The following is a 13,338-nucleotide window of genomic DNA, read 5'->3' on the forward strand; positions in this document are numbered from 1 at the left end:
TGAAATACCTGCTGAAAGACTCAATCAGCCTAACACGTACTGTATATTTAAAGTTCATAAAGAAAGAAAGCTGATTCGCCCTATATCTTCAGCCATTATAGTATGCCAATTGTGGTGAAAATTACTGTAGGAAATTGTTCCTTCTGAAAGGTAAAGTACTTATTTGATAAGAAAATCCAGATTGCACAATTGCAGCAAGTGGCAAAGGGTCAGAGCTCAAACTAATTGACCATATACAAGCCTCACATATTGGTGTTTGATTATACACAGCTAATGGTGCAAGTTATTGAAAAAATGCATGTCCACTTATGTAATAACTGAACCCACATTAAAATAATAAAATGTTGAACAGTTACAGTCAAATTTGAGATTTTTCTTTGATTAACTCCCAAGTTTCTTCACATGTGATTGCTAATACACATTAAGTCTGAACATGTGCATAGTTTTCTAATTATAATTGTAATTCATTTTCCTCAAGTGCAATCCGATCCTAGTTAAATTTCCTAAGCTGCTTTCCTGAATCTACTTCACAAGCAAAGGAGTAGATTTATGCTTAGAAATAAAGCAAAATTGTAGTGGGGGCATCTTGGCCTAACCGGCGATATCTTCTGTGGTGAAAATCGTTGATCCCATCACCAATTTGCCATCAACAAAAGTTACTGAATTGTTTTTGCCTTCCTTGCAGTAAATATCGACAGTTGCATCTCTGCTAAATGCCACAGCAATATATACACTAAGGGTGTATGTAAATTAGTTCGTCTTCTTTGCATTCTCTTATACCTATTTCCATCACATTACGAGATGTTGAAGGCAATACATCACAACACTGTCTTCTTGGTGATAGCAACTGTATATGTCATCAGACCAAATGTTTCACAAATTAAACTTAAAAGGGTACTTAAAACAGTTGCACCAAGGCTCCCCTTCAACTTATATAGGCTAAAGTTGAATAATAAGCTCGAGAGAAATAGTACCTGTTTTTTGTCAAGGTCTAATTTTTGAGAAGTCACTCTGATTTCTTCTAGTTTTCTAGGTGAAACCATGTTGATTGTGCAATTCTCAGGGGTCTTCTTCTTATAAATGGTCTTGATTCCATCACTTCCAGAGGAGACATTGTCTAAGAAATAAACAAGTTGTCTTTTACATGGATCAGGTTCATATGGCCTTGTATCAAGGTCATAATGTCTAGCTAAATCACCCTTTTGCCATGGAAAATAGCTCTCTTGTACGCGCTGAGCATCCGGCAAAAAAACATGGTAGCCGAAAACTTGAACAGCGTATCCCCAAGAAACTGACACTGTCCATGTAAACCAACGATCGTAGCATACTGTTTGCTGCAAAATGCGGTGTGGATCGAACTTTGCAGCGTCGTACAAATGCTCCAGAGCTTTCATTTTTGTCATATTGGGGAATATGGCATCGTTCATCTCCATATGATGGAGGGATACCAAAGGTCTAATGGTATGTGCTGCTAACATTCCGAACATATTTCCTCTTACATCCAGCTGGTATTCCAAATTCCAGAAAAAAGAGCAAAACAAGTTTGTGTCATGTACATTTTAGCATCTAGTGCAAAGGAAGTTTTCAATCGCCTAAAGGCAATTTTTTGAGAGACAGAGCGTGATCTAAGCTTAACGAAAAGAGTTTAACTTATATGTAATGACAGAGTATATTTTTTGTTTATTCAATCAGGTCAACACCTATAGTAGCAGGTAACTATTTATAACAGATATAACATGTTAACATAGACATAGAGTAAATGACATGTTATAACCGCTTAAATATTACACAAGATATAAAATTACGCGCCTAAGCTCTTTACAGTATCGGCATGGAAAATATTCACACAATTAAATCACTTATAGCATAATTTTATAATAAGTATTATTCCAATTGGTAACTGGTAACCTTGTAAAGATAGTAACTTCTTTGCTATCACAAGTTTTCTACACAAATAGTATAGAATATCTTTATATTGTCAATTATATTTACACAATATTAGCTTCTATGAATTTAGCCCCAGTAAAAATATTACTCCCACCGTCCCATAAAATGTTTGACTGGACATGCATGAAGTTTAAAAAAAAATGAAAGAAACACTTTTGAAATTTATGGTCCAAAATAAGCTATAGAAATATATATAGCTGTAAATCATTACATTAAGCATTAAACAAAAATTTAAAGTTAAATAGTTACTAAATAAATAAATGTATCGTTCTATTTTAGGCCGACTAAAAAAGAAATGTCACATACCTGGTGGAAACCGGGCTCATGTGTTAAGCCAACACCAAGCTCTGCCAAACAGGAATAAATCCTAGCATCACTCCCAAAAAGGTGAGGGTACCTTTCTATGCATGCATCAAAGACTTTACCAAGAACTTTAGCCAAAGGATAGCTTATAGCAATGCCAGCTCCACCAAATGCCATTTCATAGGAAAAAGCCTTGTTCATTAGAAAATGTTCAGAATTCGACCCTATGTAGTACCAAAGCCCATGGTCATATTTAGAAAGTGTTTTCACCAAATTGTCTGGAAAAAAAACAGTGTCATCATCCCCAAAAACATACCACCGCACATTTGAATGATTTAATGCCACCGTTTCAGTCACAACTCGTGCCACACGAATTGCTGATGGTGTTCCCCCTCTAAACGTATATTTAAATCTTGATGTGTCCCCAGAAATGCAAATCGGAGGTAAAGAATCATTTTCTGTAGTATTATTTGTGTAATTCGATGGCATTTTTTCAAGAAAAACACAACCCCTCATTTTTGAACCTGCCTTCCACCACATTTTAACTAATTCTTTCCTAGTAGACCATGCTTTCTCGTTAGATGCAATTCCAAATACAATATGTTCAAGATTTGTATCTGATAATAATGTTGAATCATTTTGAAGCGAAACTGAAGTGTGGAGTAATTTGGTGTTAGGGCCATTAAAGTTGAAAAAGAAAAGGTAGATTATACAAACAAAAGAGGTGATCAAGATTATATTTTTGACCCCATTGGAGCAATATTGGGTTTTGTTGTTTGGTAATTTAAAAGACTGCATTTTTTTTCTGAGGGAAAATGGAGGAAGGAAAAAAGAGAGAGAGAGGTTTGTATTGGATTTAGTATTATCGGTGTTATGAAGAGAGGTGGCAGAGTTTGGAGTTAGAGGCCATTCTTAAGACCGGAAACCTCGCCCAAAGCAGAGTATGGAATTTTGACTTTTCTTTTGGCTTTTAAAAATCAGTTGTAGCTACACGTGTTATATGGACTACAAGTTCAACCAATTATGTAATTAAGCAGTAAAGAACAGAATAGAGTATATATGATGTAATTAGTAGAATGTAACGTTTAGTTATCATCATCTGTATATTATTTTTCGAATAGAATAAGAGGTGTCCAAGCGGTGGATCTGAGGGAAGGAAGCTGACGTAAAAACTTACTGCAATTGCAAGATGAGAATTGTAAATAATAAATGACTAATTAAGAAAGTCTGTGCATGAATTAAAGATTAAGAAAAGCTGTATTGGTGTGTTTTAATTAAGGACGGCATAGTTAGATGATAAATCACGTAAAGGTATTAGGGATGTACCTTAATATTCTGAAAAGGTTGTATGCGTGCCCCTTTCCCGCTACTAATTTTGTTTATATCGGTTAGTTTGATTACAAATATAAATGGATTATAATTTCAGAACAAAATGAGAATTATTTTATTTTTACTGAATGTTTTATTCCGGTAAAAGTAATTCCGAAATTTTATATCATTGTAATGTTATTTTTATACCACACTTTAAGTGAGATAACAATCTCGAAATTATTAAGTCCGTGTTAAAAATAATAAAAATGTTCAAAAGCTTTTCTCCCAAAGTCTTTTAAGAAAGCCAAGGTTAAAATTGAAAATAAATGTTTATCTAGTATAAACTTTAAAACCAAGCAAAAGTCTTACATCATTACCCCAAACGCCCATTTTTAGTCGGGATAAACTAAATATCTACTAATAAAAGTATATTTAAAAAATAATCACGTCATTATTTATTCTCCATAATATAATGCCTACATTATAATCTCGATATACCTTTTTTTAACCAAACGATACCTAAGGATGTGGTTGGTACGATTTTTCAAAAAAATACTTTTTTGAAAAATACAAAATTATTTTCTAAAAAAAACTTCTAAAAGAAATACTTTCAGTGTTTTGTTGGAAAGTTGAAAATATGTTCTAAAATATATATTTAATTTATCAAAATTTATTAAAGATTGATGATAAATCATTTTAGCAAATCAGATAGCATTTCTCATGAAACTTTTGTATATTAGAAATTGATAATAGTGCCTAAGAACTAATTAAAGTAGTGACAGGAAGTTAAGAGTTTTAAGATAATTTTGAAGGAAATAACTTTCGCCAAAAAGGAGGGAAGTCATTTTCTCCTTTTATTGGAAATAAATTTTCTATGAAGAGTATTTTCTAGCAACACTAGAAAATGACTTATTTTGTGATAAACATAAGGGCCATAGCTGGTGATCCAAACTCTCTCTCTTTCGTCGATAAAACTTATTATATTCCTTTCAAGGCCGTAAATGCTTGAATAGTTCAAGTTTCGAAATGACGCCTTATTCTTTTATTACTTACTTTATTTTTTTTCCTCCTCATGGTAATTGGAACTCCTAGCATTTGGTTATTGCTTTTGTTTATCCGAAAAACAGATATAGTTGAATTTATACGTAGTTCTAAGGATACGTGGTATAACTTGGTACAAATCGAGAAAAAAATAAGTAAATGAATATCGAAATTAGCTGTAAAAGAAATGAATGCAAATCGAATGAATTAGTTAGCCTAAGCATTCAAGTTTTATCACCCTCAAATTGAATGGAGAGTGATTGATTGAAGAACAATATGACTCGATATCAAAGCCCAAAAAGGATAGTATTTGCTTGATGTTCTATAAATCTTAATGAATCTGATGCCCTTCTACAAATGATAAACACCCTTAATATAGTGGCGAAATCCTATTTTGGATATAATTAAAAATACATAGTAGGAATCATATGATAAATTAATTAATTAGTCTCTCCTTGATTTGCGCCGAGATTCGCCCCCTTCCCCCCCCCCCAATTGCAGCTATAACGACATATTTGTTTCTTGGCTCGATCTCGATCTCGATCTTGGCCGATCTCAATCTTGATGGATCTCTAGGTCTTGAGCTCGGTCTTGGCCGATCTCGATATTGATCGGCCTCTGGGTCTCGAGGTAGGTCTTGGCCGATCTCAATATTGATCGGTCTCTAGGGCTCGAGCTCGACAACCTAACTTCGCATCATGGCTCGATATTACAATGACGAACCTCAGACCATCATGTTTCAATCTCTATTAGTCATGCGAAAGACAAACTCGATTTTGATCGTATACAGATAGTCCCCTCGTTTCTCGAAAAGAAGATGACGAGAAACGATATGAATTTCCGAACTTGACTTGGTGGATGATGATATCAACGACGAGCCCGATTATGACGTATGTAGCAAACATCCCGTCGGTCCAGTTACCCAGGCATTAAATGTTTGTCAGTCGTTGGTCGGCCACTACCGGTTCTGAACCGTCATCACCAGGCTATAAATATTCACACTTTCATCCTCATCCAAACTTTTCACTCAAAAACTTTTTCTCTACTCTTGCATCTTATTCAAAGAATTCCTTTGCTTCATACATTTTACATCGCATACAGCCCTAATTCTCGTTCCCTTTGTTCATTAATGTCGAAAACCTCCAAAATAGTGCCGCAAAAAGAGGCCGCTACTTCATCATGACTCGCCAGCAGCGAAGATGCGGCGAAGCCTCGCTCTGAGGAATTTGTTCTGGTAGGGTGCTCAACTATCATTGATTTTAAGGTTGGAAAACCTTCTTCGGTACCGGGCCGATGTGAGCCAATCTCGAGGTACTAGTGTGCAATCACCAAAAAAATTTTGATAAAGAAAAACATGAATGCAACTGAGGCGACAAGCACGTGGAAGTTCCATCGCATGAAGAATCAATTACTACCTACGTGGAAGGGTTCTTAAGTGTTTATACTTATCCTTTCACGTTGGGTCCATTAGACCCTGTCATCGTCGCCTTTTGCAAGAGATACGACGTGACCCTTGACCAAATCCACCCTTCTTTTTGGAGAATAGTAATTCTTCTCAAGCAAAATCGAGGGGTGTCTTTTCACCCTTGATCACCTTGTGCGCCTTTATAGTCCCCGACTTTATCGAGGAGGGTTAATTAAGCTTGCTCGATGATCCACCAAAGCGCCGTTCTCGAGTATAGACGAGACTCGTGATCGAGGCTGGATGGGCCGATTTGTTCGAATCAAAACCTCGGATCTGATCCCTGCCGATGACATGCCATTTCTTGAGAAATGGAATATAAACCGTGAGTACTTATTTCCCTTCGAGCGTTTTAATTTGTGACTGCCTTTCATTTTCTTGATCCACTTTTTCTTTCTTGTTACAGATGTGACTCGGATGCTGGAACCGATTTCGGAACTTAAATGATGGGTTGAAGGTCTGGTGCTGTAGAGACCGTACCCCGAGTGCGCTTGGGTGGAACTATCAAAGGGTCGATGGGAGGCCCGCAATCATTGTAAATCTCTTTCTTAGTTTGTTTGTCGTTTGATATTCTTCATTTGCTTATCCCCCTTTTTTCCCCCTTCATTTGATGTCTCTCGAACACAAAGCAAAAAACAGCCCTTTGGCTTTTGTAAGAAGAGTGTTTATGGCTTTCTCCCCTTTTCGGCTTGAAAATGTTTTTTATCATTTGTATTTGCAAAACTTGTAATGCCTTAGCATAAAAATAAGGAATTGTTTGAGAGTTCGAATAATTTTGTACTCATTAGAGTTTTCGAGGCTTGATATTATCGAAAGCTTTTATGATTTTGCCGGAGGTAGCCTTTTTAACCGGTTTATGAAAATATTCGAAGGCCTTTTTTGTTACGGAATTCGGATGTCTCCGACCCATGTTAATTCGACCGTAGACTCTTTAGTTCAGGATTTGCCCCTTAGGCTTATTTTCCCGTTTTACTTCGAGCTTGCCCGAAGTGTCAGTCCTCGAGTGGGGGTAATCATCCGAACTCTGGTCATAGTTGGCCCTTAAGCCTGTTTACATAATAGATATCAGTAAAGAAAAATACTTCTCTTTATAAATGATTATACATGCGTACATGTTCTGTGCCAGGGCTCGAGCAAACTATGCGGGCATGGTCCGTTTGACCGTTTGGCCCTTACAATTTTTTTCTATCGAGACCCTGCTGCCATGAAGTAACTTTCTCGCATCAAAGTTGATATTCAATGGCAATACCCCCCCAGTATTTGAGGTTAATTGCAAAGAGGCCTCAGATATTGTTGAATTTTTCTAAGTTAGCACAATCAGTGGTTGCCTCCTTAAAAACCTCACCGGAAAACCTCTTTGGGACAAAACCGGTCTAAGAAAAAAAGAGTACAACGCGTGCTTTCAGACCTAAAGACTTCTTGTCGAAGAATCCATCGATGTTTCTGGTCGAATACCTGCAAGGGTTAGTTTAAAATATAAATAAAAATGGGAGGGGCCGTACCTTAGCGGTAGTATCATTTTAGGTGCGATACGTTCCAATTGCTTGGCAGTTGTTTGCTGTTTATCATGCCGAGCTTGTAGGATCCTTTTTCGATGATTTTGAGAACCTGATACGGTCCTTCCCAGTTCGGACCGAGTTTTCCTTCATTCGGATTGACTTTCTTAGCACCAAGTCCCCGATGTTAAAATGTCAAAGATTGGTTCTTCGATTGTAGTACCTTTCGATCCGCTGTTTTTGGGTGGCTAATCGGATGAAAGCGGCTTCGCGTCTTTCGTCCAACAATTCTAGGCTCGTATTCATGACCTCGTTATTCGACTCCTCTGTTGCATATAGAAACCTGATGCTAGGTTCTCCGACCTCTACCGGGATCAGAGCTTCGGTGCCATAAACCAACGAGAACGGTGTTGCTTCGGTACTGGATTTTGATGTTATGCGGTATGCCCATAGAACCTCGGGTAGTATTTCTCTCCATTTTCCTTTGGGCTCGGCCAATCTCTTCTTAAGATTTTGGATGATGGTTTTATTGGGCGATTCGGCTTGTCTGTTCCCGCTGGGATGATAAGGTGTTGATAGGATCCTTTTGATCTTGTGATCCTTGAGAAATTTAGTTACTTTGTTGCCGATGAATTATTTTCCATTATCACATACAATCTCGGAGGGCATCCCGAATCGACATATGATGTGGTCCCAAATAAAGTCTATGACTTCCTTTTCTCTGACTTTCCCGAAAGCTTGTGCTTCAACCCATTTTGAGAAATAATCAGTCATAAAAAAAAATAAACTGAACCTTACTTGGGGCCGATGGGAGAGGGCCAACGATGTCCATTCCCCATTTCATGAAGGGCCATGGGGATAGGACCGGGTGGAGTAGTTCCCCGGGTTGATGAATCATGGGCGCATGCCTTTGGCATTTGTCACATTTTCGAACGAACTCCATTGCATCCTTGCTCATATCGGTCCAATAATACCCTACTATGATTACTTTGTGGACCAGCGAATCGGCACCAGAATGATTTCCATAAGTGCCCTCGTGAATTTTCTGTAGGATGTAGTCGGTATCTCCTGGTCCCAAACATATTGCCAATGGTCCATCGAACGTCCTTCTAAATAGCGTACCATCTTCGGACAAAGTGAACCGTGCTGCCTTTTTCCATAGAGCTCTCGACTCCTTTGGATCTGGTGGAAGCTTCCCGTTTTTTAAGCATTCTATATATTTGTTTCTCCAATCCTAGGTTAAACTTGTGGAGTTTATCCCGGCGTGACCTTCTTCAATTACCGATCTCAGGAGTTGTACGACGGTCCCTGAGTTGAGTTCATCGTCTTCGAACGATGAACCTAAGTTTGCAAGAGCGTCGGCCTCGTTGTTCTGTTCTCGAGGTACATGTTGCAAGGTCCATTCCTTAAATCGATGTAGAGTCACCTGTAGTTTATCCAAGTACCTATGCATTCGGTCTTCTCGAACTTCAAAAGTCCCGTTAACTTGGTTTACCATGAGGAGGGAATCACACTTAGCCTCTATGACCTCCGCTCCCAAGCTTCTAGCTAGTTCGAGACCTGCAATCATGGCCTCATACTCGGCCTCATTGTTAGTCAATTTTGTAGTTCTGACAGACTGTCTAACTACTTTACCTGTGGGTGACTTTAGTACGATGCCTAGTCCGGACCCCTTCGCGTTCGAAGCACCGTCTGTAAAGAGGGTCCAGACTCTCGAAGATGTACCCGATTTTATTAGTAGTTCTTTTTCAATTCCAGGTACGAAGGCCGGCATAAAGTCAGCCACGAAGTCTGCCAAGATTTGAGATTTGATGGCGGTTCGGGGTCGATACTCAATATCATATCCACTAATTTCTATAGCCCATTTGGCCAATCGACCCGAAAGCTCGGGTTTGTGCAAAATATTTCGAAGAGGGTAAGTTGCTGCAATACATATTGGATGACATTGGAAGTATGGTTTTAGTTTCCTAGAGGCGTTTATTAAAGCAAGAACTAATGTTTCTAAGTGTGGATATCTAGTTTCGGCCTCACCTAAGGTTCGACTAACGTAATAGACAAGGAATTACGTACCTTGTTCTTCTCGGACCAGGACTCCACTTACCGCTATCTCCGAGACTGCCAAGTATAGGTAAAGTTGTGGTCCACTTTCGGGGTGTGAAGCAGCGGCGGGCTCGATAAAATACCACTTTAGTTCTTCCAAGGCTTGCTGACATTTCGGAGTCCATGCAAAATTGCTCTTCTTCTTAAGCAGCGAGAAAAATCGGCGGCTCTTATCTGAGGATCTCGAAATGAATCGTCCTAGAGTAGCTATCCACCCTGTCAGCCTCTACATGGCCTTTGCATTATCCACTACCATGATATCCTCGACATCTTTGATTTTATCGGGGTTGATCTCGATCCCCCGATTGGACGCCATAAAACCAAGAAACTTGCCCGAGCCAACCCCGAATGCACATTTTTCGGGGTTGAGCTTCATATTGTAGTCTCTCAATATATCGAAAGTCTCATGCAAATGCTTTAAATGGTCCCTTGCTTGCAGGGACTTGACTAACATGTCATCAATATAAACTTCCGTTGATTTTCCTATTTGTTCTTCGAACATTCGGTTTACTAGGCGTTGATAAGTTACACTAGCATTTTTTAGACCGAATGGCATTACATTATAATAGTAGGTACCGTACTTAGTGATAAACAAGGTCTTTTCCTGATCTTCCGGGTTCATCTATATCTGGTTGTACCCGGAGTAGACATCGAGAAAACTGAGAGTCTCGTGGCCAGCCGTGGCATCGATCATACGATCGATATTGGGCAAAGGAAAAGAATCCTTGGGGCATGCTTTATTCAGGTCTTTGTAATCTACACACATTCTACGTTTGTTTCCCTTCTTAGGGACTACCACCACGTTCGCTAACCATTCGGGGTACTTTACTTCCCGAATGGATCCTATTTTGAGAAGTTTGGTTACCTCGTCCTTGATGAAGGCATGTTTGACCTTGGACTGGGGCCTTCTTTTTTGCTTTATCGGATGGAATTTTGGATCCAAGATTAGTCTATGAGTGGTGATTTCTAGCGGGATCCCTGTCATGTCAAAATGGGACCAAGCGAAACAATCCATGTTAGCTAAAATAAATTGAATAAGCTTTTTTCGGAGCTTGGGATTTAACCTCGTGCCCAGGTATACCTTTCGTTCGGGAAGATGTTCGATTAGTGTGATATGCTCCAATTCTTCGACCGTTGATTTGGTACCGTCGGAATCATCGGGGACCATGAAGGATTGAGGGTTCCCATAATCATCATCTTCGTCGGTCTCCTTCTTCTCTAGTTGGGTCGAGGCTGGCGTTTGTGATTGCTATTTGGTATCCTATTTTACCTTCAAATTTGACCCCTTTATCGATGAGAGTGATGATATCGGAATCACTTCGTCGATGGCAAACATTTCCTTTGCGGCTGGTTGCTCCCCGTAGATTGTTTTGATTCCCTATGGTGTTGGGAAATTTAGAACCTGGTGAAGGGTCGAGGGTACTGCTCTCATGTTGTGGATCCACGGTCTCCCAAACAAGGCATTATACCTCATGTCCGCCCTCGATCACGTAGAACTTCGTTTCTTGGATGGTCCCGGCCACGTTTACTGGCAGAGTTATCTTGCCCTTAGTAGTTTCACATACCATGTTGAATCCGTTTAGTACCAGGGTTCAGGCACGACCTCGTCCTGTAGACCAAGTTGCTCTACGACCGTCGATCGAATGATATTGACCGAACTGCCTGGATCAATTAACACACGCTTAACTTGAGTTTCATTTATAAGTACAAATATTACCATTGCATCGTTATGGGGCTTCATGATTCCTTCCGTGTCTTCATCATTAAAGGACAAGGTTCCTTTTGGTATGAAATCCTGAGCTCGAGATAGCTTCTCTCTTACAATCGACACCTTAGTGCGTTTAAACACTGGCCCTTGGGGGACATCGATCCCTCCAGTGATCATGTGGATAATGTGTTGCGGCTCTTCTTGTTCGTTTTTTCTATTGAACTCTCTGTTTTTGAAGTGATTCTTGGCCCCATCACTTAAAAACTCTCGAAGGTGCCCTTCATTGAATAACCGGGCTACTTCTTCTCTCAACTGCCTGCAATCTTCCTTTTTGTGGCCATGGGTGCCATGATACTTGCACATTTGATTGAGATTTCTCTGGGCTGGATCAGTCTGCAGAGGTCGAGGCCTTTTAATATATTTTATCCGTCCGATAGCCGATACGATGGAGGATGCATCGATGTTAAAATTATACCCTGACAATCGTGGTGCTTCCTTAAGTCCGGTATGCCTGTCGAAACCATTCTTGCTCATCAGCCCTCGAGACCCTTGGCCTCGATCACTTCTCCTTTTGCCTCGTACGGAGTTGTGCCCTGGTTCGCTACCCCTACGATCTCTATTAAACGACTGGTATCAGTCCCTGTTCAATCTCGGTTCTCGGTCGATGCCCCTTTTGGCAACGGTTCCCAACTGGTCATCTTTGACTCTAATCTTTGATTGATATCGATTATGTATATCGGCCCAGGTAACAACCGGGTACTCAATCAAGTTCTGCTTCAACTGCTGTGTAGCCACCGAGCCTCGTTCGTTTAGTCCTTGGGTGAAAGCTTGAATGACTTAATCGTCGGTGACCGGTGGCAGATCCATTCGCTCCATTTGGAAACGAGATACAAACTCTCTTAGCATCTCGTTCTCTTTTTGCCTTACCTTGAAAAGGTCTCTGACTTCCTGGTCTCGACCTCTATGGCTCCGGCGTGTGCTTTTACACAAGAATCTGCAAGCATGGCAAAAGAATCGATAGAGTTAGGTGGTAAATTATGATACCATATCATTACTCCCTTTGACAGGGTTTTCTCGAATTTCTTTCATAATACATATTCGATCTCGTCGTCCTCTAGATCGTTCCCTTATGGCACACGTGTAAGAGGTGACATGTTCGTTGGGGTCGGTCGTTCCATTATATTTAGGAATCTCGGGCATACAAAACTTCTTGGGGATTGGTTTTGGAGCTGCGCTCGGGGGGAAGGGCTTTTGTACGAACTTTTTGGAATCCAAACCCTTCAATATTGGTGGTGCCCCCGGGATCTGATCGACCCTGGAGTTATAAGTTTCTACCTTCTTATCGTTTGCTTCAATCCTCTTTTCTCCTGGCTCTATCCGTTTTGTCAGTTCCTCGAGCATCTTTATAATTTCGGGATTAGTCCCCGATTCTTGTTCATTTGACCTTACTACAGCTGGCCCCATTCTGTGGGTAACTTCTTGGGGTGGACCGGGCTCAGGCCTGCTCGGTGCCTGGGCTTGGCTCTGCAACTGAGCTATCGCTACTTGTTGAGCTTGCAACATTTCGAAAATCATACGCATGCTGATCCAGTCCTCTCCAATATTTTGTGTATTTCGAATTGCAGATCGAGTTCCACCATGAATGTTATTTTCGGGGCCGGAATGTTGGTTAGCTTCGATGGCCACATGCGAATTAAATACTTGGTTATCATTTTTTTAACTAAGGAAAAGTTGATTAAATACTTATATTACAAATAAATGAAAATAAGAGAGATAAGTATAATATTGCAAATTACAAGGACATTCAGTGTTTGGAAGCAAGACGTTGAGTCCTCTAACAAAAATAAAAGAAAAAAACATACATTAACTTGTAAACCTTAGAGATGAGTCACACATAAGGAACATGGGCGGATCCACATCCCCACCTATAAGTTCACATGAACTCAGTAGATTTTGTCTAATCAGTGTAA

The 13,338-nt window shown here is 39.8% G+C and overlaps 1 protein-coding gene across 1 annotated transcript; it reads right to left on the reverse strand.

Annotated features, from left to right (window-relative positions):
- Positions 1-356: 356 nt before the first annotated feature.
- On the reverse strand, positions 357-3,141 carry LOC107808403 (uncharacterized). The gene is made up of 3 exons (XM_016632921.2): positions 2,254-3,141; positions 975-1,505; positions 357-847 (listed from the first exon to the last, which is right to left on the reverse strand). Exons 1-3 carry the CDS (start codon positions 3,046-3,048, stop codon positions 734-736), a joined length of 1,440 nt encoding a protein of 479 aa, XP_016488407.1. The 5' UTR covers positions 3,049-3,141; the 3' UTR covers positions 357-733.
- Between the last annotated feature and the right edge of the window lie 10,197 nt (positions 3,142-13,338).

This window comes from Nicotiana tabacum, chromosome 13, assembly GCF_000715075.1.
Source record: "Nicotiana tabacum cultivar K326 chromosome 13, ASM71507v2, whole genome shotgun sequence".
Lineage (NCBI taxonomy): Eukaryota > Viridiplantae > Streptophyta > Magnoliopsida > Solanales > Solanaceae > Nicotiana > Nicotiana tabacum.

Coding starts and splice junctions, on each gene's coding strand:
- LOC107808403 (XM_016632921.2), bottom strand. CDS start 3,048: ATGCAGTCTTTTAAATTACCAAACAACAAAACCCAATATTGCTCCAAT. Junction 1,506..2,253: donor ATGAGCCCGGTTTCCACCAG/GTATGTGACATT, acceptor TTGGAATACCAG/CTGGATGTAAGAGGAAATAT. Junction 848..974: donor TAGACCTTGACAAAAAACAG/GTACTATTTCTC, acceptor TGACATATACAG/TTGCTATCACCAAGAAGACA.